Source organism: Heterocephalus glaber, unplaced genomic scaffold (assembly GCF_053883595.1).
Source record: "Heterocephalus glaber isolate CG9 unplaced genomic scaffold, H.glaber_assembly_v1.0 deba00001755, whole genome shotgun sequence".
Lineage (NCBI taxonomy): Eukaryota > Metazoa > Chordata > Mammalia > Rodentia > Bathyergidae > Heterocephalus > Heterocephalus glaber.
In genome coordinates, this window is record NW_028258453.1 from 2,274,329 (window position 1) to 2,299,549 (window position 25,221).

Sequence of the window (25,221 nt, forward strand, 5' to 3'; positions counted from 1 at the left end):
ATGCTTTACCATTTGTGTTGTAATCAATATTCCTAGCATTTAGGACAAAGTGGGAATACTTGCTAGAAAAATGAGTGAGTGAATGAATATTAGCTGTGCATTTAAAAACTTCCTCTGGCCATAAATTATCAAAGTAATACTTTCCTATCCAGTCAATGATGGAGCATTAATGATGAAATAAAAACCAGTTTTTAAAAAATTGATGGAAAAAGAAACTTGATCAGAGGTAAACATTTTCTCCAATTAGTTTGGACTTAATAATTCATGTCTGGAAGGATAGCAGGAAAGATTAAATTACATGTTAACTTGAGCAGAAATCTCATGATGACCTACAGCTAGTCATCAAGTGCTTTTTTTCTTTAAAACTTGGCATCTCTGACATAAGTATGCTGGGAGAACTATCTCAAGAAGCATTCAGCTATTTTCCAATTCTAAACTTAACAATTAAGTATGATTATACATAGGAAACATTTAGAATAGAACCTCCGAGCATACAGTAAGCATTTAATAATGTCACCTATTACGACTAAGAAGAATAAAAATGCTGAACTCAAGCTATGGCTCTTTTGTAAATGGATCGTAGTAGGGAAAAGATCTTTAGCTGAATAACAATAAACCAGAAGCTATTAAATAGGAAATTTCTAGGCTTCAGATACATACTTCAGTAATGTCAGTAAATGTTTTAAATTGACAGCAGGCTTAGCTTGTATCTTTACTGGCTTCTTTTTTTTTTTAAGAGTAGGAAAAATTTATTGAGAGAAAGAAAGCTTCTAAGACAGACAGAAGGGGGACTGGAAAGTGGGTTGCCCCTTGACTGGCTTCTTAAAGCTAAACACTGGAGCTCTGACATCCAAGGCACTTTAAAGTTTAGAGAGAACTTTCATATGACTCTGTGGAGGAGCCAGTCCAACACAGTATTGAATCACTTAGCTTTTAGTCAGACTGACTGATTGGAGTTTCAATCCCAGACCTATTCCTTACTATTGGTAAGACACTGGACAAATGATCTCATTGCCCTGAAATGGAATTTCATAATTTATAAAATGAGGACAAAACCAGAGTCTTTACTGATAAAACTGTGTAAATAATAACAACATGCATATGAAGTGTTCAATACACTGTTCAAGCACATTACAACTACCTGAGAAACATTATATACTCTGGGTTCTGAGAGGTAGCGGTTCCCTTTATTCCAAAGACAGAGATCCAAACTCTTTAAGTTTGCATTCATAGTCTAATTCTCATGAGACTACAGGTAGAAGGTATTGTCTTCTTTTTAGAATACATAAACTGAGGTTTAAAGAAGGAACATGGTCAAATTTCATATGCACTAGTAAATGGCAAAGCCAGAATTTTAACCATTGAAGAATTTTAAATGCAGCACTAAAACTTTATTATTCTGTGTTATTTGGGTAGTTCTGGTAAGTTTACAGGCTTTCAGAATACACAGAAGACTGTTTTATTATAGTCAGATGACTTTTATTGTATTTAAAAACTCTACAGTCAAACTCAGTACCATCATTTAGGTCCTCAATTTCCTGGATAATGCCTTTTTTCCTTCCCAGGTGAGCTCACCTACACAGAACAACTCTCAGGCAACAAACCCAAGTCACATCATAGAGCAGTACTTCTGGAAAGAGGTGGCTCCACTGTGACCTACTGGAGGATCACCAAGGAAAGGCAAATTCTCCCTCACCCCTGAGAAATCGTCACCTTTCCTGTCTACACCTCCTCAAAGATCTCTAGCATTAGCTTAAGGAAAAGCACTCAGGCTAGGTTTTGTAAACATTCTTGTTCTTGGGTCACTAGCAAAATGATGGCAGATAAAAATGTCAAGTCATAATTGGTAAAAGTACGCCACAATGTGCAAAGCAGAAAGCAGGAACTGTTCTAAAGTGTAAAAATGCTACTGCTGAAAACACAGCAACTGCCTAAAATTATCTTCTGGGTACATACAAATGTATTGTTATTAAATATACTTCAGAAGTTAAAAGGAAGATGAAAATGCAGCCAGCTGCAACATGCCTGTAACTTCATGCAGGCTCTGACATGCATCATGCAAAGTGGTAAAAGAAAAACAAAAAAAAAGTATGAGGAAGGTGGTAGGGAAAAAGTCCAAAATTGTACTGTACCACGCTTTGTCAGAGAAGTAATGGACTAACTTCTCAACTCCTTGCCAATGGCACAATGGGAGAGCAGAGACAAGAAAAAGACAGGACAACGGCATCAGAGACCACACACAACACCAAGGATCGCAGCAACTGGGCAGCAGCCAGACGTATTGCTTTATTATTGTTGTGTTTTCTAGGTATTACTCACTATTTTCCATAATATGTATATGATGAAACATTTTAATAGGTTTACACTTTCTGGATGAAGTGGTTTTAAGTCAGTATAAATATTCATGCCCAGAGAAAAGTATATATAAGACTTCTCACACTTAGAAGGAATTACTTGAATCTTACCAAATTTGATAAGAATTTTGACATAATTTAACATTCATACTCCAAAGACTTAAAAAGGTTTGGCACCATGTAATCCTTTACAAAGAAAGTAAAAAAAAAATTTTATAAATACTTTTAAAGCGTCTAGCATATTTCATAAGTACATAAATTTCAGCATTTGTTAGTTCATTTTTATCACTGTTACTGCATTTAAAGACCAGTGAACATATTAACTTAAATACAACATCGCAGACTGTACCTGCAGCTCTACATTACTATGACGAGGGAAAATTTACCTAGGTTCCCAGTATAACTAGATTCAAAGACTTTTTCTCAGGAGTTTACATGAAGCCAATCACAGTTTGTATTTTTTGGAAACCAGGAATGCTCTTATTTCTCTAGATCTCTGAAAATTTACAGAGAATAACTAGTTGGCAAATATAAACCACTTATAAATTAAGAAATTAGGAGTTCAATGTCTTTTCTAAGTTGATTACTGGTAGCTGCTTTTACAAGTTATCAAAGTGATTAAGAATAACTTAAGTATTTACAATACAGGCAAATCAGTTTCACATGACTAAGTGCATGGTTCTGTATCTTAAAGATACCAAGTAGTTCAGAAAACAAAAATGACATCACAATAGTACAGGTCCCTTGGTGTGACCAATGTACATGGTATATTTATCCAGAATATACTATTGCAAGCACTGTCACAGCAACAAATACTAGCTAAAGAAACAATCCCACAACCTGATTATTACAAAGAGCTTTATACAGAAAATATTAATTTTGTGTATCCCATAACTGCAGATGTGGAGAGAAATGAATGCATACCTAGGTTTATGGGAAGGCCTACTGGACCATGAGTTAGGTGCACATTTCTAGTTAATTAACCAATAATTGTACTAAATAATGTTTGAAATTAGCTGCAAAAATGCACACAGTATTACATTCTATTTTAACCACACTTAAATGAAAGATTATCATACTGTAAAATGATTTAATTCAGTTTCTATCATTATCCTGGTTTCCAGTTCATTAAAAATATTTTATTTTTTAGAAAAGTCACTCTCAGAGCTAATTTCTCATTAAAATGGTAAGACCGAAGTTAACCCTTACATATAAAATTGATTACAGTCACATGTTGGAGTCAATCAGCTTGAGCCACGTAAATTTTAATGGTACGAGCATGTGCCCCTAGAAAGTGCACATCCCTTTAAATAATGGCCTCCTAAAAGAACACAAGGGTAAACTGAATAGAAATAGTATCTCTGTAACTAGAAATATCACCAGTGTCAAGCAACAGTCAGTTAGAATGTATCCATATGATAATGCATTATCATCCAGAGATAAGGTGGCGACTGTAAATACTTATTATGTGAAAATAGTTTATGTAATATACTATGTGAAAAAAACCAAAGCAAAAAACTGAAAATACGTAAAATAAAAAGATTAGAAGGAAATAAAATCTGTTCTTTTAATTCCTCCACAATGAGCCATTACAGTATAGAGAAAATATAAGCATTAAATAAAGGGTCATAGTATTATATCCACAATAAACTTAAAATTCAGGCTCTGGACTTAGAATGGTCACTGATTTGGTCATTTACTCTAATTTATTTATTTACATTTTCCTTATAAATTCTGGATAATAATAGCTCTGACTCCAAGAGTTATTATGAGGATCAAGTGATAATTTAAATACAATGCCTAGAAAAACACTTAAGATATTAAAAACCATTATGAGTACAGTACTGAACTAATATTAGTTCTTTCCCCTTTCTTAAATATATGGTTAAAGTTGAAAAACTATACATAAAATTTTCTATGTGAATAATTTGTAAAAATGCAGTATTTAGATAATCTTAAGAATAATTAGGGAGTATGAATCCAGAGAGAACAATTCTCCAGCTAAAAAGGCAAAGAATAAAGAAAGGCAGGGAAGCATGGTTGAGAGTACACAGGCCAGCGACCAGGGAGTGTGCAGGGTGGGCGCCCCGGCTGACCTGCACCACACAGCTGGCTCTCTCACTGGGCTCCTCAGCTGTTTAAGGCATTCTTTTTCTTTCTTTTTTCATTCTGACAGCACAGTGCTGCTTTTTAAAAAAATTTATTAATTTTTTACTAGTACATAATGATCACATTTCTTGTGGAGAGGTGGTACATACATATAACACATCTCAGTTCTTTGCTTTATCCACTTTCCCCTCCATTCTTAGCCCCCTCCCTCCACCTCTTGGTCTTCCCATATGCTAAAGATCTATCGAGCTATTTCCTGTTGTCTTTTACTTCACTCTTTATATTTTAGGTTTCTCATGTAAGCAAAACCACGTAATATTTAAGCTCATGTGTCTGATTTATTTCACTTAACATTATGGTCTCACGGTGCATCCATTTACCTATAAATTTATCTATCAAATTTATTCTTCTTTATGGCAGAGTAGTACACTAACTCTGTGTAAATACTACATTTTCTTTATCCATTCATCTGTTTGGACAGACATGTAGGCTTCTTCCAAGATTTAGCTGTTGTGATATAAACATGGGTGTGCATATATCACTGTAATATGATGTCTGTAACTCTTCCAGGAAGATACCTAGAAGGGAAATAGCTGGGTCAAATGGAATCTTGTTTCAGTTTTTTGAACCATTTTATTTCCTAACAACAAAAAAATTTGTCCTAGCATAGGCTTAATTCTTAGGAGGCACCACTTAACAATAATAAGTCTATTTCTGGAAAAAAGGCTTTACTATGATTATATATACAAAATCTATGCATATTACATTATCTAAGCTTCATGTTAAAGCTGGTGAATTAAATATGGGTGGACAAAACAGACCAGTGTTTTTCTAACTGCAAACTGCTAGCAAGAATTTTTAAATCTCAAATAGAATATAGCGAAGAAAATAAAATACCAAGAGTTTCATATGTCTGAAAAGAAAGTGCTGCTTCATGAATACTTTATCAAAATTTTAAATATATACACACTTGTACTGGGTTGTAAATACACACTATCATTCAGTAAATACATACTGAGCTGTGCTGCAAAATGAATTTATACTCACTTGTCAAAACAGTTTGTGAAAATACCTCCTTGAAGATTATAAGAGGAAGAGGTCATCAGACAAAATAAATCTGTGATTCTTAATGTAATTCTGGTGAATACAATTCCTATAACAATATAAACTTAGAAATCAGGCAACACCCCCTAAGAAATTACTAAGATATATATAGATGTATACATGTCATTTTCGTTGTTTTAAAACAACAAAAGTTTTTTCCTTTCTCACCTAAGTTATTATACATAGAAGGTAAAGACAGAGATTTCTAAATTTTTTCAAGTACCAAAGAACAAATTTTAAAAGCCTGGTTAGTTTTTAAAGTAAGTAGATATTATTTCAAAATATGCTTTGTGAAACCACTACTATTCCTATAAGCACATGCACTGTCAAGAAACATTATTTGGGATTGCCACTAAGGTATTCTGCTTATCATAAAGGATTATTTTACTACATTTTCTTATGGGTTAGATTATTTATCATTCCCAATTTTATATAGTTGGAAACCAGCGTACAAAGACAACACCAATGCCAGCTAAATAAATTTGGAGAAAAGGTAAAATCTTTACTGACAGAAGGGAACAGTTAAGTATGTCTAAATATAGATTGTTTTCTGCTAACCAAGAAAAAAATTTAATTTGAAATCAGCAGATAAACATCATGAAGTAGAACTAATAAGCTGAAAAGATATGCAAGTCAAAATTTCTGCGAGTTGAAAGGGGATTAAAAACCAGGAACTTCCATATATCTCCATTTTCCTAGAGTTTTCTTAAATTCAGCAAGAACAGCTTTTCTAAAGTGACCAGGGATAAATATTTCTCATAAACATTATTATTTCACTATGCCCATTTTTAGAACAGGTTATCTTTTAATACTGAATGCTGACTACTCCTTTTAGTACATTTGTAATACCTAATTATTACATTAATGCTGGGGAATTATACAGAATGCACCTTAATCATTTTTACTTCTGCATTCCTCCCCTTCCTTCCCATCTCCCCCATCATCCCAACAAAACCAGCTGCCCTAACTGAAGACTCTCAGTCTAGCCTACCTAGCTTTTGCATTTAGCAGATAATATAGCACACTCATGATTGGCTCAAGAGGGCGTCAGAAAGAAATTTTTAATGATCATTACAATGAAGGGGAAATGCCTCAACTACCTTCCTCAATTTACACAATTCTCTAAAAATGAGCACTAAGAACTATATACTGACTAAATGTGCAGTCAAGTATTATCTCACTAAATACAAGTTTAGTGTAGGAAATGGTGAGACCTATTCTAAAATACTCTGGAAAACCATTATATTTATTCTTAGAATTTGATTCCCTTGTCTATATTTTATCACTTAAAAAATTGTTAGTAAACCACCTCAGGTGTTCTCAGGGTAAATCCAAAACAGTGTAGTGATTTAAAACATATTGTTCCTCCAAAGAAACCTCTAAGAGTTCAGTAAGAGCTGTCAAAATGTGTGAACAACTGCTCTGGTTATTACTTTCCACAAAGAGGATTCTACAAGTATCCATGACCAAATCCCAGGGCCAGTAGTTCTGTTGGTAGACCTTCAGAAACTTTCTCAGGAAAAGACTTCAACATGTCAGTATTTCCGCAGGTAGCCCCAAATCTGCAGAACCAAAGCCTTGTGCTAACTTGGAGTTGCAAAGGAAGAGGTCTGACTTTGAAGTAAAATAGATCCTGATGACAGTGTTGTAGGAGAGTGCTGTTCATACTTGCAAATGAAAAAGAGCTCTGAATCTAAGAGGGAAGCAGCAAACAGACCTTGAAAGTGGAGAGCAGTGGGTCAAAAAGAAAACTAGTGGATTGAGTGTTTCTGAGAAACATTTTTTTTTTAAAGTAAACCTAAAGCTCTATTTTCAATATAGAAAATTAACTCTAGATTTCAATTCCCTATTCCATTCTAACTGAGGGGAAGGGGCAGGGGAAGAGGAGTTAAAAGGGGCTTCCATAAGTGCAAAGGTAGGTAAGTTAATCTTGAGGTGAATCTGTCAAGCCAGGCTGGTGAGCAGCTAAAGCCTGAGAATACATTATTTGTCATAACTACCCTTTGAAATTTCAATCCATTCACTCGCAATTTAGTGACGCCTCATGTGCTAGGAGTCTTTAGAGGAGGAAAATTAAAAAGGAGAGTTTATAAAGATAGTAGGAAAGTATTTCTCTTTTCATTGCTTCCCCTAAAGAAATGAACTTGCTTCTAAATAACTTACTTTAAAAAAGTTATTCAAACTGTATTTTTCATTTAAAAAAAAAAAGCACACAAGGGAAAGAGAACCAAAAAATAGACTTCACATCTTGCCTGGAATTCATGTTGATACCTCATAATTTTTACTAATTCAAGAAATAAAAACTTTTTAAGTAAACCACATTCCTAAAATTTCCTTTTGAATGTTTGACACTTCACATACATAAAGAGAATTAATGATGATATTGACATGAATCACAAATCAGGTTAAATCCATGGAAGAAGGCATAAAAGTAACTGATTGACTTTGTTTTTTTCATTAATATTAGCTTTTTTGGGTGACTTTTCAAAAAAGATAAAATATAACCAACTCACCAGGAATACTTAAGAATACAATGCAAACTAATAAACAGTTTTGGAAAGTAGATTTAATGTAATAAAAATTTTAAAGTCAAACAATGACAAAATCATTAGAAATGTTAGTAAACCATGCATATTCAAAGCGATTTCTTCCATGCTGTGCTGTGAAGCAGCTGATAAATTACAAAGACATATTAGTTGTTAAAAAAAAAAAAACCTTGAACAACTGCAAGATTTTTTAGGTAACAGTGAAATACAGTCAAAGCTTATGATTGAGAAATATCTGAGAAATGTGCAATGGTCTAGCAAGCCTGCTCCCTAAACAGTATGCATCTGTCCACCGAATCATCATGGAGAATGTACACAGTTTCTCAAGTAACTAGATGAAAAACATTTTTTAAATTCTCGTATCTCCAGGTCTTAGAAAAAGAAAATGCAGTTGAAGACAGATGCACACAGGTAGGTCTAGGGTCACTGGCAATAGGGTTAAATAGCATCAGGATGGAACTAACCTCTGACAGCTTTCCTGAGGCCCTAAGTAGAGGGCATTTACATGCAGTCAAAGGATCTGTTAAGAAAGGAGACCACTGCATTGCACCAGCTGATTTAGCATCTGCCTGCAGGTCTCTCAAGAAGAGGAGGTGCTGGGGAGGGACATGACATGCAGAAGGGAAATACCATGAACAAGAAGCCAGAGCAGGAGAGGAGTGAGAAACACAGACTCACTCTGTCTGCGGTGCGGTGGAACAGTCCGTGGGATCCCTTGGAAGGAGCCCTGCCAAGGAGAGAAGGAGGGAGCAGAATACCCACCCTGTGCAGAGAGAGAGACAGGGTAGGGAGGTATAATAAAAAAGGGGAACCAAAAAATAAAGAAACCAAAGTCATACTTCTTCTTGTTTTTTTTTAAATAACACATAGCAACAGTGTTAATGAGAATATAATTAACTTTAAAATACAGCAGCTCAAATTATTACAAATACACCATAATGCAAACAAGTTACATACTAAATATTTTTAAGAGTACATTATTTTCCTCTAATTTGTAGTTAACAAAGAAGAAATAACAGTGTTTCTGATCACATTCATTATCATATTATTTCTTTAGAGTAGCAAATTCTAATCTTCTGCAGGAAAGGAAGAATTTTAGAAGGGGAGACAGACTATTAAACATACATAAAATGCATTAATTTATGAATCAAGCAATCATAAAAATACCACATAAAATTATTTCTTTTTAAATCAGAGGTTTTCAGAGGATTAGAAGTAAAAGAAAGAACATTAGCTAAAGTTAGCAGAACCAACACAGCAGTAAAAAGACTTAGGATGTTGTGACAGTAAGTCCTTTATAAAGAATATGATTTGCAGGCCACCTTACACACGCACCCTTTTTAATCTGAGTAACTCCCAGTTTCTTAGCTTTAGTTATTTTAGTAACAGATTATCAGAATTAGAATACACTTGAAATGTCATTTACTTTGACTTCTCATTTTGCAAATAGAAGTGGGTCTTTAAGAAAGTAAGTAACTGTTCAGTGTCACACAAACAGAACCAGATTTAGATTAGGTCTCCCATTTGTTAATATACAGCCTTCTCGCTGATCCAAAGACATCCACAAATAAAACTGTTAAAAATGCTCTTAGAATATCATCAAAGAAAATGAGCCATAGATCTTTATCACAACTAGTCAAATTTGCAAAAGAAAGTATGCAGTTTTTCATATCAATTAATCTGATAGAAATAATGTTGTTTTAGCAAATTACTAATACGGCTTTATTAGTGTTTACAGATTTTATGAACATTGTTTCAAGCAAAAAATTTTCCACCTCTTTGTCAACATTCCTTGGTTCAATTAGGTATAATCATCTATTTCTTCAAACTGAAGAGTAAGCCCACATTGTGCAATATAAAATAAAAACAAAACAAGATCCATTTTCTATGCTGATGGGGGAAATAGCTACAAGAAACTGAACAGAATTAATAAGCTTTAGAATAGTCTAGTAAGTACAGATCCTGTCTTTTAATTTTTTTCAAATCTTATCTTTAAAAATCATTATACTTTTTTCACTAAATTAGTCATATAGACTTTTGTAAAAATAGCCTAGAAAATACTGAATATGGTACAACTCCACATGCTCTCCACAGATACTATATGTAGCAACTCTGTATTTGGGTGGTTCTGAGTCACAGGTTTTAGGCAAACAAGTCAACAACAAATCCTCCTTATGAGTATAATGAAAGCCAAGTTTCTACTCACTGCCCAAACCCCGACTACAACAAAACTGGTGATGAGGGTGGGATTCAAATCCACACAGATATACTGGGGTACCTGCTGTGATGTTGCCTGGCCATGTTAAGCATCAAAGCCTTGGGAATCAATTTGGAAAGGTTTTGAGAGACTGACCAAACAGGCAGCCCTGGTACACTCTAAACTGTATGGGAGACTGGTCAGAGCCCAGGATATCAGAGTACTGTGGAAATCCTGCTAGTCAGGATGAGGCTTGGGAGGCCTCTGTTGAGGACTGCACTGACTGCTGGATCCCAAGCATGTATGTTGTGCTTTGGCAGGAAACTGGTCTGCATTTTGCTTGTGTTGGAGACGCTGCCTGGGTGGCAAAAAAAGGTCAATGCAGTATATTGTTGAGATGGTGGCATGGTTACTGTTGAGGACTTTGGGACAGATCTGTTGGAAATTAAGAGCGGAGAACCAGCAGGGTGTTTTGAAGCATTTGGCCAGAGGAGAGGCTCCAGTAGAGCTGTGGATTGCAAGGATGAAACACAGGACAGCGTGTTTGTTGAGAAGGAACAGGATAATGGAAAAATGACCTGAGGTCTTCACCAGAAGGGAACAGTGTATCTGAGATGCAGAAGGTTCCTTGGGACGTCTTTTAGTGTTGGCCCACTTGTTTTCAAAGTTAATGGGAAGCAAGGATTGTGATTTTAATAACTTTCTCCTGTTATGATTTTAATGTAGTTATGTATTTATGTATGTAAGACTGGTTTTTATATGTTGTTAAATCCTGTACATAAATGGAAATCCAGAGTTTTAAAATTTGAAGCCAAAATGTGGAAATAAGTGCAATAAGAACTGTATATATGTAATTGTTATATTGATGTAAATCTGAAGAGATCAAGATATGTTAACTTTTCACAAATCTGCCACTAGAGACTATGGTTTAAGGAAATGTGTCTGGTTATCAAGTTGACCAGCAGTGGATTGTGGTGGATTAACTAATGGGCACGTTGTAACACCCAGCTGAACTGAATCAGTGCGGTCTGGGCGTGGAAGATCCACCTGAGGATTGTTGCCAACAGCCATAAAATGACAACTGGAGGGGAAGATTGGGGGCTGTTGATTTTCTAGGAGAAGCTTGCTGTGGATGGTTTTAATGATGCAAACTTGGCTCTAAGAGAAGGAACTCAGGGCCTTGCTGTCACTGGGAATGGCTGCTGTTCTCACCAGGGGATCTCTGATCTTCACCATGAGCATCACTTCCTGGCTCCAATGTAGATCCCTCAGCCTGATGGCACAAATCCTTCACCCCCACCAGTGTAGGTTTTCTGGTTTCTACTGGAGTTTGGACCTTCCGAGAGTAGATCCTCAACACAGACAAGCGTGAGACATTGCTGTGGGATCTAGGCTACTGGCTGGACTCACGGAGGACATTACCTTGGACTCTAAGCCTTTAACTGGACTTGTGTGGGACACTGATGTGGGATTCAGGCCCTTGACTGGATTCTTTGGGCCTCTGATGTGTGGCTAATCTCTTGCACTCCTTTGTATTTGACTTTTTGAGTATAATCCTACAAATTATGTGTTCTGTATTAAATGTATACCTTTGCCCAAACCTCAACTACAACTCATGATCATTTTGAGATATGTTAAACTAGCAGTCACAAATTACTACATCAAGAAGTTAAGTTCCTGTTGAAGTTGTGCAGCAACAGGACCAACCTGTTTTGGGGTTTCCACAAGCCCTGCAACCGTGGAAAGTCACTGATCTTTGAGCCTTGGTTTCTTCATTTGTCAGATCCAAGGGTTGGGATAGTTCATCTCTAAGAGTCCTCCACTTTTAGTTTGCATAGTTTCTAGCATATCTCTTCCTATCCCCACTCCAGAGTCACAGTCATCTTTAATTTTCTCTATTTATATGGCATTAAACAATCAAATAATCAAATTGTCTCTCCTGCTAAATCGTTAATTTGTAAAATAATGGAAGCATCTGTCACAGTCCCTACCACTTTGTGGGAGTTTTAAAAGATATTAAATGTCCTGTCTTCTCTAGCCTAACTCTCACTAGTACAGAGCAAACTCTAAATAACTATTTATTGATTTAAAATGAATTAAACTATCTCATTTATCTAGGGATGGAGCTGTAATACCTGTCAGTCCTGACCACACAGTATAATCACCTAAGACATTTGAAATAAACAAAAACAGTGGCACCACCTTTATTTCACTAAAACCAACAAATCAGTCTCTGGGATAGGCCAGAGCATGAGAGAGAGACCACTTTGTCACATAAATATATACACGGCTCTGCCCACTATGTCAAGGGACGTCCACCTATTAATTGACAGGACATTGTGTGCCACCAGAGCTTAGGCCCCAAAAGGCAAAGAAAGCTACTCATTCTATTTCTGCCCCCTTAAAATGCCTTCCTCCCCTTCTCTAGCCATCTGTCAAAATCCTATCCAGCCTCCCCAGCCATTTCAAGTGCATTTCCTAAAAGCTTGTCCTGATCTTAGCTAAATAAAATATGATCACTCTTATAAATATTCACAGGTCTTGGAATTCCTGCCTGGATAAATTTTTATTCCTTTCCTCACTATGTTGATATATATATATATATATATATCCATATCCAAACACTATACATAACACAAACTCGAACCTCTTGGGAACTGAAGAAAAATATGGTAGGAAGCTTCTTTTTTTGTAATACACCCTAAGCTACATGATGAAGAAGCCAGCACCTGGAAACATCACTGAATGCAAACAAACAAATGGCCTGCTCCTCTAGCTGCAAGTCCAGGAGAGCAAGGTGGCCCAGCAATCCAACAAACTTGTACATAGTAACCTTCCTAGTGCCACAGAAAACCTGTGCTCCCAGCCCCTTTTCCTGTAACAAAAGGCCAGCTGGGCATGATATTGTCTTATGCAGTCCTTAAAATATGTATAGAAAATATTTAAGACACCTGTAAATAGAGGAGGATTTAAAGGGAGATACATTTTCTACATATAGTATTATAGGCAGCTAATAGATAGAAATTAATATGCAGTCAGAGAGGGGCTGGGCTCTCAAGGAATCAACACAAAAATAAAGACATCAGAATTGTGACTGGAGGGGGATCTGAAGAAGGCCCAGCCTCAAGATACAGATGTAGTGGCCAGGCCTGCATGCCTCCCTAAGGGATAAGAAGTAACTTGAGATTATACTGCAATTAGCACCACCTGGTCCAGGAAGTCCAGATGAGCAACAGTCGCCCAGGTGGGTAAGAGCATCTGGACCCATCCCTTCCTGAGAATACCTCTGTTCTTTCCATGCACTCATGCCATGTGACTCATTTCTCTATTAGATCAATACTAATTAAGTGGCTATACTTGAAATCCTATAGACTGATGGTAGTTTGACCCATGTTGTACCCACATTGTGACTTTGCTGCATAAATTACCCCTGACAAAGGGCCTCAGTGATAAAACTTTCCTACTCTTAACCTCCACTGTCCCTTGGAATTCATTCTTCAATACTGAGGGGAAACAAACTCGGCACATCTGACATTTAGGTGGTTTGGAGCTGTATTTCTCCTATGTCAATAGGAGACTATATATGGTCAAGTATATATAACATAATGTGTAGAGCAACAACTAAAATATCCATATAAGAGTTAAACTCAGAACACTATATATAAATTGAACTGAAATTCTGGAAAAGGTACAAGTAACAGAGAAAAGCAAGAAATGAAACAAAACAAAAATGGCACTTAAACCCATATATTATAGCAATAATTACATCAAGTAAAAGGGTTGAAAGACAGCAATTAAAAAACAAATTGGCGATCTGGCGCAACCAGCCACCCCAAGCAGGTGAGCCAAGCAGCAAGCTCCCCAGCACCATCCGGCGCTCCACTTAGCCACGCAGGCGCCTCCAAGGCCCACTCCCCCACCCACCACCCACCCACCCACGACCCTCCCCCACCCCACCCCCGCCTCTGGCCTTCCGGCTCTTCTGCTACCTGGTCCCACACTACAAAGGCACAGGGGAATTATAAAAGGCCCTTGTCTTGAGGGCCACAAGATAGAGCAGAAGTTAGTAACAGAAAGAGGGCTTCTCAGGCTCCTCAATGAAAACTGAAGCTCAGCAGAAAAGTAAAGAGAATCTCTACAATAAAGACACACCAGACCACCGTACTTAGTAAGTTGGAGGGATCATCACTTGGGACCATTACCTCTCATCAAAACTTGCACTATCTTCAGGGGAAGGGCAACTGGAATCTGCAGTACAACTTTGCAGAGTTCAACACTGCAGGAGGATAGGGAGCTCAACTTGGGACTAGCAGCCAGAAATCAGCCTGAATCTCACAGGTCTGCCACTGGCTTGCTGAGACTCATTGACTCGAATATGCACACGGATGCCTATGTTGCCTACTGTGACAGCAGAGACATACCCTGAAGGAGGCCCATCATTTTTATTTTTTCCTATTTGTAAAAAAGAAAAAAAAATTATTTTTGTTATTTTTAATTGTTTATTTTTCTACTCTTCAAATTTTTACTTTTCTTTCTGTTATTTTATTTTTTCTTTATCTCTCTCACTCATTCTCTCGCTGTCCCACATTGCTCTTCATCTCCCCATTTGTTCCTTTCTGCACTGAATTCGGATTTCTCCTTTATTTTTCTTTTCTTCTCTTTTTCCTCCTCTTGATTATCATCAGTTTTAAAGGAAAGTAAATATGGTATCTAGCCTCCCTGTTGCTGTCAGGTGATTCTGTTCACATCTTTGTTCTTTCATTCTGCCTTTTCCTCATGCCTTTAACAATTTCTTAAGAGTTTGTGTGATCTTCCTGTGTCTTCTGGCCTCACCACTAATCTTTCTTGATCTTCGTACCTGTCCCTCAGACCCCAGCTCCTTCTAACTCCCCATCCCGAAGGGGAAAGATGCTATATTGAAGAGTTTATTCACTATAAACATATCTTGGGTTGGTCCTCAGTTTTAATTTAATTCACATAGTTATATGTGATAGATTAATAACTACCACAAATGGTCATTTTCTAAGCTGCACTTAATGCTATGGTATTGCTGATTGTATCATTTGGGCTAACATGTTGTGATTGATCTAATCAGTCTTCCTTCCTGGTATAAGGTAAATGAAATAGCCTCAGAGTCATTAGAGTTTCAAAACCTAAACACAAGCTATATCTGGAAGACACCTCTAAAAAACAATCATTACACAAGGGTTTTAAACACAAGCAACAAAGATACCTACATTAAGCAATTTTGAAATATCAACCCAGGAATTAAACCAAGGACAGTACCAAAAGCAAAATTGAGAAGACATTTAAGCAAGGCACAAACACAGGCTTCCACCCCACAAAAAGGAAATTCTGGGGGAAATGAGGTGGAAAAATCTGATAATCAACCCCCTGAACACCCTGAACTGATAGCATAGGAAGTAACAAAGTAGATGCATGAGGCTCCGGAAAAATTCAAAGCAGAAATAATCTCCCAGATAAATACAGAGACAGTGAGCAGAGTGAAAGACATGATTAGAGGCTATAGAGCAGAAACAGATAAGAAAATAGATGAGATCAGAAACATGCTGGAAGCCATGAATGCCCAGCATAAGAAAGAAATGCAAAACATGATCGCCCAACATAAGAAAGAAATAGAATCCATGAAACAGATTCAAACAGATACTCAGGAAATTAAAAACTCCACCGAAAGCATGCAGAGCAGACTAAGAGAATCTGAAGACAGAATATCAGATATAGAAGACAGGATTGCAGTTAATGACCATGAAAACAGAGATTTCTTAAAGATAATGAGGAACCATGAGAAATCAATCCAACAGCTGTTAGATGATGCAAAGAAGAATAACATAAGACTGACAGGAGTTCACGAAACAACAGGAGAAAGTACAAATGACATAAAAAAAACTGTTCACAGAAGTAACAGTAGAAAACTTCCCAGACAGAGGTAGAAAATTGGACATACAGATAAGTGAGGCATATAGAACTCCAATTAGCCATGATCAAAAAAAATCTACACCTACACATATAATAGTCAAGATCCCAGAAACCCAACAGAAGAACAAAATTCTACTGGCAGTGAGAGAAAAGAAACAAATCACCTACAAAGGAAAGCCCATCAGAATCAGGGCAGACTTCTCAACACAAACCTTCAAATCAAGGAGAGCCTGGAGTGAAGTATTTCAAGCCCTAAAAGAAAAAACTTCCAACCTAGATTGTTGTACCCAGCAAAATTATCTTGCAAAATCAATGGGGAAATTAGATACTTTCATGACAAAGAACACCTGAGAAATTTCATGAACACGAAACCAGCACTCCAAACAATTTTAAGCAATATCTTAGAAAAAGATAATGAAGGTCACAACTCCATGAGGCCCAACAGAGAGAAAACACCACACAAGGTAAGACACTAAAGGGAAAGGGGGGAAAATAAGAAATAAAAGAACCAACAACAGTAAAACATCATGACAAGGATGAGTCAATATCTCTCAATTGTAACTATCAATGTCAATGGCCTCAATTCACCAATCAAAAGAAATAGACTAACAGAATGGATTCAGAAGCAAAACCCAGCAATATCCTGTATATAAGAAACATACCTAACTCAAAAGGAAATTCAAGACTGAAAGTAAAAGGATGGAAAACAGTTCTCCATGCAACAGGAACCCAGAAAAAAGCAGGCATAGCAATCATATTTGCAGACAAAGTAGATTTCAAACCAAAACTAATTAAGAGAGACAAAGATGGTCACGACATCCTTGTGAAGGGAACAATCCAAGAGGAAGAGATGACAATCCTAAATATATATGCACCAAATACAAATCCCCCCAACTATACAAAACAAATATTAATGGACATTAACAACCAAATAAGCACTAATACAATTGTAGTGGGAGACCTCAACACCCCTCTATCAAAAGTAGACAGATAATCTAGAAAAAAAAATTAACAATGAAATTCTAGAACTGAACCAAGCTACTGAACAAATGGACTTAATAGATATTTACAGAGTGTTCCACCCCACAAAATCAGAATACACATTCTTTTCACCTGCACACGGGTCATTCTCCAAAACAGATCACATGCTAGCTCATAGGACATATCTAAGTAAATATCAAAGAATTGAAGTTATCCCCTGTATATTATCAGACTATAGTTCAATATTGGAGATCAATAACATAAGAAACCACAAAACACCCACAAACACATGGAAATTGAGTAACACCCTCCTCAACAACCAATTGGTGACAGAGGAAATTAAAGAAGAAATTAGACAGTTTCTACAAGTAAATGATAATGCCACTACAACATACGGGAATCTGTGGGACACAATGAAAGCAGTTCTATGAGGGAAATTCATAGCAGTGAATGCCCATATCAGGAAAACAGAGAGAACTCAGTTAAATAACCTAATGCAGAACCCTCAAGCTCCTAGAAAAAGAAGAGCATAACAAACCCAAAGCTCATACAAGAAAGGAAATTATAAAGATCTGAGCAGAAATCAATGTAATGGAGACTAAGAGAATGATACAAAAAAATCAATGAATCAAAGAGTTGGTTTTTTGAAAGGATAAATAAAATCGATAAACCTTTAGGCAACCTTATCAAAAAAAGGAAAGAAAAGGCTCAAATCCATGCAATTAAGAACGAAAAAGGTGAAGCCACAACAGATCCAGGAGAAATCCAGAGGATCATTAATACCTACTTTGAGAACCTGTACTCTAATAAAATGGAAAACACAGAAGAAATGGACAGAGTCCTAGATACATACAAATTGCCAAAGTTAAATGAAGAAGAGATAGAAATTCTAAATACCTGAATTACAATGAGGGAAATTGAAAATGTAATAAAAAATTTACCAACAAAGAAAAGTCCAGGTCCTGATGGCTTCACTGCAGAATTCTAAAAGACATTTAAAGAACTATCACCATTACTCTTTAAACTCATCAAGGAAATTGAAAGGGAAGCAAGGCTTCCAAACTCATTCCTGGAAGCAAGTGTTACTTGGATTCCAAAAGCAGGGAAAGACCCAACCCAAAAAGAGAACTATAGATCAATCTCCCTAATGAACATAGATGCAAAAGTCCTCAACAAGATACTTACAAACAGAATACAGAGAGTCATCAAGAAGATCATACACCCTGACCAAGTTGGATTTATCCCAGGGATGCAAGGATGGTTCAACATCCATAAATCAATAAATGTAATACATTGTATTAACAGAGTCAAGGACAAAAACCATATGATCATCTCAATAAATGCAGAAAAGGCATTTGACAAAATCCAACACCCATTCATAGAATATCAGATATAGAAGATAGGATTGTGGTTAAGGACCATGAAAACAGAGATCTCTTCAAAATAGTAAGGGATCATGAGAAATCAATCCAGTAGCTGCTAGATAATGCAAAGAAGAATAACATAAGACTTATAGGAGTCCATGAAAAAACAGGAGAAAATACAATGGACATAAAAAAAACTGTTCACAAAAGTAATAGTAGATAACTTCCCAGACAGAGGTGGAGAATTGGACATACAGATAAGGGAGGCATATAGAACTCCAACTAGCCATGATCAAAAAAAATCTACACCTAGACATACAATAGTCAAGATCCCAGAAACCCAAGAGAAGGACAAAATCCTACAGGCAGTTAGAGAAAAGAAACAAATCACCTACAAAGGAAAGCCCATCAGAATCACGGCAGACTTCTCAACACAAATCCTCAAATCAAGGAGAGCCTGGAATGAAGTATTTCAACCCCTAAAAGAAAATAACTTCCAATCTAGACTGTTGTATCCTGCAAAATTATCTTTCAGAATTGATGGGGAAATTAGATACTTCCATGACAAGAAACACCTGAGAAATTTCATGAATACCAAACCAGCCCTCCAAACAATTCTAAGCAGTATCCTAGAAAAAGACAATGAAGTTCACAACTCCATGAGGCCCAACAGAGGGAAGCCACCAGGCAAGGTAAGAAACTAAAGGAAAAGAGGGGGAAAAAAAAGAAATAAAAGAGCCAACAACAGCAAAACATCATGACAAGGATGAGTCAATATCTATCAATTATAACTGTCAATGTTAATGGCCTCAATTCACTGATCAAAAGAAATAGACTGACAGAATGGATTAAGAAGCAAAATCCAGCAATATGCTATATACAAGAAACACACCTAACTCAAAAAGAAATGCACAGACTAAAAGTAAAAGGATGGAAAACAGTTCTCCATGCCACAGGAACCCAGAAAAAAGGAGGGGTAGCAATCTTATTTGCAGACAAAGTAGATTTCAAACCAAAACTAATTAAGAGAGACAAAGATGGTCACTACATACTTGTGATGACAACAATACAAGAGGAAGAGATAACAATCTTAAATATATATACACACCAAATACAAATGCCCCCAACTATACAAAAAAGATTAATGGACAGGAAAAATCAAATAAGAAATAATATAATTGTAGTGGGGGGCTTCAATACCCCACTATCACAAATAAACAGATCTAGGCAAAAAATTAACAACAAAATTCTAGAACTGAAGCAAGCTATTGAACAAATGGACTTAATAGATGTTTACAGAGTGTTCCACCCCACAAAATCAGAATACACATTCTTTTCAGCTGCACACAGGTCATTCTCCAAAATAGACCACATGCTAGCTCATAGGACTTGTCTAAGTAAATGAAAAAGAATTGAAGTTACCCCCTGTATATTATCAGACCATAGTGCAATAAAATTGGAGGTCAATAACATAAGAAACCACAAAACTCCCACAAACACATGGAAATTGAATAACACCCTCCTCAACAACCAATGGGTCACAGAAGAAATTAAAGAAGAAATGAGACAGTTTCTACAAGTAAATGATAATGCCAGTACAACATACAGGAATCTATGGGAAACAATGAAAGCAGTTCTACGCAGGAAATTCATAGCAGTGAATGCCCATATTAGGAAAACAGACAGAACTCAGATAAATAACCTAATGCAGAACCTCAAGCTCCTAGAAAAAGAAGAGCATAACAAACCCAAAACTCCTACAAGAAAGGCAATTATAAAGATCAGAGCAGAAATCAATGCAATGGAGACTAAGAGAACAATACAAAAAATTAATGAATCAAAGAGTTGGTTTTTCGAAAGAATAAATAAAGTCAATTATCCTTTAGTCAACCTTATCAAAAAAAGGAAAGAAAAGGCTCAAATCCATGCAATTAAGAATGAAAAAGGTGAAGTCACAACAGACCCAGCAGAAATCCAGAGCATCATCAATACCTACTTCAAGAACCTGTACTCTAATAAAATGGAAAACAGAAGAAATGGACAGATTCCTAGATACATAGGAATTGCCAAAGTTAAATGAAGAAGATGTAGAAATTCTGAACACCTCAATTACAATGAGTGAAATGGAAAATGTAATAAAAAATTTACCAACAAAGAAAAGCCCAGGTCCTGATGGCTTCACTGCTGAATTCTACAAGACATTTAAAGAAGAACTATCACCATTACTCTTTAGACTCATCAAGGAAATTGAAAAGGAAGCAAGGCTTCCAAATTCATTCCTTGAAGCAAGTGTTAGTTTGATTCCAAAACCGGGGAAAGATTCAACCCAAAAAGAGAACTACAGGCCAATCTCCCTAATGAACATAGATGCAAAAATCCTCAACAAGATACTAGCAAATAGAATACAGAAGGTCATCAAGAAGATCATACACCCTGACCAAGTTGGATTTATCCCAGGGATGCAAGGATGGTTCAACATTCATAAATCAATAAATGTAGCTGCGGATTTAGCTCAGTGGTTCCGCTGCTTGCCTTGAAAGAGCAAGGACCTGAGTTTGATCCCCGGTAACAATAAATAAATAAATAAATAAATAAATGTAATACACTATATTAACAGAGTCAAGAACAAAAACCACATGATCATCTCAATAGATGCAGAAAAGCCATTTGACAAAATCCAACACCCTTTCATGATAGAAACGCTACAGAAAATTGGAATAGAAGGTCTTTACTCAACCTGATTAAGGCTGTCTATGAGAAACCAACAGCCAACATCATACTAAATGGTCAAAAACTGAAAACTTTCTTGCTAAGATCAGGAACAAGACAAGGATGGCCACTATTACCACTCCTGTTCAATATAGTTCTGCAAACATTAGCCACAGCAATTAGAAAAGAGAAAGAAATAAAAGGAATAAAGATGGGAAAGGAAGAAGTTAAGCTGTCATTATTTGCTGATGATATGATACCTTACATGGGAGACCCAAAAAACTCAGCCAAAAGACTTCTAGACCTAATTGACAGATTCAGTAGAGTAGCTGGATATAAGGTCAACACTCAAAAAACAATAGCCTTCTTATACACAAATAGCAGACTCACTGAGAGAGAAATTAGTGAAACAATTCCTTTTACAATAGCATCTAAAAAAATGAAATATCTAGGAATCAACCTAACAAAGGAAGCAAAAGACCTCTACGCTGAAAACTACAGCACTCTGAAAAAGGAGATTGAGGAGGATATAAGAAAATGGAAAGAGATCCCTTGCTCCTGGGTACGAAGAACCAATATAATGAAAATGGCCATACTTCCAAAACTACTATATAGATTCAATGCAAGGCCAATTGAAATTCCAACAATATATTTCACAGAACTTGAGAAAAAAATCCAAAAATTCATTTGGAAGCAGAAGAAACCTAAAATAGCAAAAGCAATTCTACACAACAGAGACATGGCTAGGGGTATCACAGTCCCCAACTTGAAACTATACTACAAAGCTACTGTGATAAAAACAGCATGGTACTGGCAAAGAAACAGACCCGAAGATCAGTGGAATAGATTAGAAGATACAGAAACAACTTCAGAAATACTCAGCCAGCTCATCTTTGACAAAGCAGCCAGCCAACCACCCTCACTGAAGGAAAGATAGCCTATTTAATAAGTGGTGTTGGAAAAACTGGATTTCACCCTGCCAAAGATTAAAACTAGACCCATACCTATCACTGTGCACTAAACGAAGATCAAAGTGGATTAAAGATCTACATATTAAAACAGAAACACTAAACTTGCTGGAAGATAAGTTAGGTAGAACTCTTAATGACATTGGCATAGGAAAAAGACTTTATGAACAAATCTTCAGTAGCACGGGACCTAGCACAAAGAATCAACAACTGGGATCTCATCGTATTAAAAAGCTTCTGCCCTGCAAGAGAAACTACCAACAGAGCTAAGAGACAACCTACAATGTGGGAAGAAATTTTTAGCAGCTGTACCTCAGACAAAGGTCTACTATCAAGAATATATAAGGAATTGAAAAAAGTCAGACCCCCCTCAAATTCAAAGACCCAATTCAAAAATGGGCATCCGAAAAGAACAGACATTTCTCAGACAAAGAAGCAAAAGCAGCAAATAAACATATGAAAAAATCTTCAACATCACTGGTCATTTGAGAGATGCAGATGAAAACAACACTGAGATTCCACCTCACCCCACAAAGAATGGCTGCTATCAAGAAATCAACCAATAACAAATGCTGGCGGGGGTGTGGGGAGAAAGGAACCCTTCTCCATTGTTGGTGGGAGTGCAGACTGGTGCAACCACTGTCGAAATCAGTATGGAGATACCTCAAAGAACTAGGGCTAGAGGTCCCATTCGACCCAACTATCCCCCTGCCGGGTATCTTCCCAAAAGAATTAAAAGAATCATACCACGGCGATATATGTGCACCCATGTTTATAGCGGCACAGTTTGTAATAGCTAAAGCTTGGAAACAGCCCAATTGCCCATCAACTGGAGACTGGATAAAGAAGATGTGGGTTTTTTTTTTTTATAAGAATGGAGTACTAATCAGCCATAAAGAACAAGAAACTGGAGACATTTATAGCTAAATGGATGTACACTGAGGCCATACTCTTAAGTGAAATAAATAGGACACACGTGTAAATACCAAATAGTTTCTCTACTGTGAGAAACTGAGAGTGTAAATAAGGATGAAAATGATTAAAATGAATAACTGATAATTTGAAATAGGAAAAGGTCCAAAGGGGTAGGGGTGGCAGGAGGGGAAGGGGAAAGGGAAGAAGGGAAAGGAAAAATTATAAGAAAAAAAAATGGAAACAAAATCTATGTAAATAGGGAAGGGTGGAGGGGGTGAGGGGTGCACAGGTAATGGGAGAAAAAATAAGAACTAAGATACAGCATGTTCAGGTACAAGCACCCAATGATAAATGTAAATGTACTGTATACCTAAAATGTACCAATAAAGATATAAATTTTAAAAATTAAAAATTAAAATAAATAAATACATAGGTAATGGGGAAAAAATAAGAACCAAGATACATCATGTACAGGTACAAGCGCCCAATGATAAATGTAAACATACTGTATACCTAAAATGTACCAATAAAAGAATTTAAGCTAAATAAATGAATAAATAAATAAATTGGCACAAGAAATCATGACCCAATTATATGCAGACTAAGGGAAACTCATTTTATGTGTAGTACTGCAGGTATTTTAAAGTAAAAGCTATACCATGTGAAAAATCAAAAGAAAGGAGCACAATGTGGGGGTGCGGGAGATTAAGGCAGGAGGACTGCAAGTTCAAGCCCACCCTGGAGTCAATCGGGACTGCAAACAAGCCATACACTCAGATCATTTAATAGGACGGTTAAGGACACAGATCTCCACTGCTCTGAATGTCCATGGAGCTCTATTTGTTTAGAAATTTGGGCACTGGGAAAGAGAAATGGTATTTTTTGCTGTTTCAGAAATATTTATTTTTGCAGTGCTGTACATAAAACCCAGAGAGCCCTGGGGCCACTAAGGTACATCCCCAGCCCCGCCCCTTTTATTTTGGGACAGGGTCTTGCTGAGTTGCCCATTTGGCCTTGAACTGCAATCCTGATCCTCCTGCCTTAGCTTCCAAAGTATCTGGGATTATAGGTGTGTGCCACCATCCCCAGCTTCCTATTGTGATTTTAGAAGGAACCCACTGAGCATAAAACACTGAAAAGGCATTCTCTAGGCAAAACACAAAAAAATCAAAAGCACAACTACTAGAAGCACTAAAGAGACACTTTTAAAAATAGAAGTGTTTTATAACTAAAAAACTACAATGTTCCAAGAAGGAGAGACCTAATAAATCACCACTCTATTAGCACACATTAAAATAGTAACTTTTATTACCTTTTGTGGAAGCAGATTAATTTCTTTGAAAAGATAGATCTGATCATACTATTTCCTGGAAAGGCAATGGATCACCTGTTTCTCACTGACTGCTGTCTACATAGAATTCCAAGAGTAAAATTTCAGTTCATCCTGCCCACACCCTTAATAAGTAGGTCAGTAAATTAAGTTCTAACATCACACAAATGAAATGGATTCCAATGGCAGAAAACTAGTGCTATCTTTCGTTTTCTAACAGAACAAACTGCTTCTTTTAATGCATACTGAAAGATTCAAAAACACCTTCTATAGTTCTGGCATTTGGTACTGGATGGTATAGACTCAAAATAATCTTAAATTTCTGAACAGATAAGTCATTCAGTTGCTGTAATATCCATATTTAATTTGTTCCAAGGCTTAGAAAATAATTCCATTTTTCAGTTATTACTTTCAGATATAACTGAGAAATACAAAACACTGTTGTTTTCTTAAAAACTGGCATCAAAGGCAATCTTTGTTGTGTTGTCATAAATTCTGCATGTCAGAAGGAATGTCTCACAGATAGTTTCTGGCAACATCTATAAAGCTAATTGACACAGGCTATAGTGAACAGCCTGTGTCAAATCTTGACTAAATATTATGCAATTTAAAAGTAACTGTGACCAGATTATAAATGTTACTTGTTTTTAATACCAATGTATATGTATTTTTCGCTTAAAATGTTTAATGGCACATTTTAAATACAC

General features: G+C 36.4%; 1 protein-coding gene across 14 annotated transcripts in view; it reads right to left on the minus strand.

The window, feature by feature from the left end:
• The window catches only part of Ccser2 (coiled-coil serine rich protein 2), a 162,851-nt gene that overhangs the window by 10,076 nt on the left and 127,554 nt on the right, over positions 1 to 25,221 (minus strand). For 4 of the 14 annotated variants that reach the window (XM_087201143.1, XM_087201142.1, XM_087201141.1 and 1 more), the window contains one exon: positions 8,792 to 8,876. The exons of 6 other annotated variants lie outside the window; for them this stretch is intronic. In XM_087201143.1, the coding sequence (XP_087057269.1) occupies positions 8,792 to 8,876 (85 nt within the window). Of the gene's footprint in view, positions 1 to 2,132; positions 2,173 to 4,843; positions 5,042 to 8,791; positions 8,877 to 25,221 lie in introns of all 14 variants that reach the window. 4 more of the 14 variants (XR_015447368.1, XR_015447369.1, XM_087201140.1 and 1 more) reach the window with 2 other exon arrangements.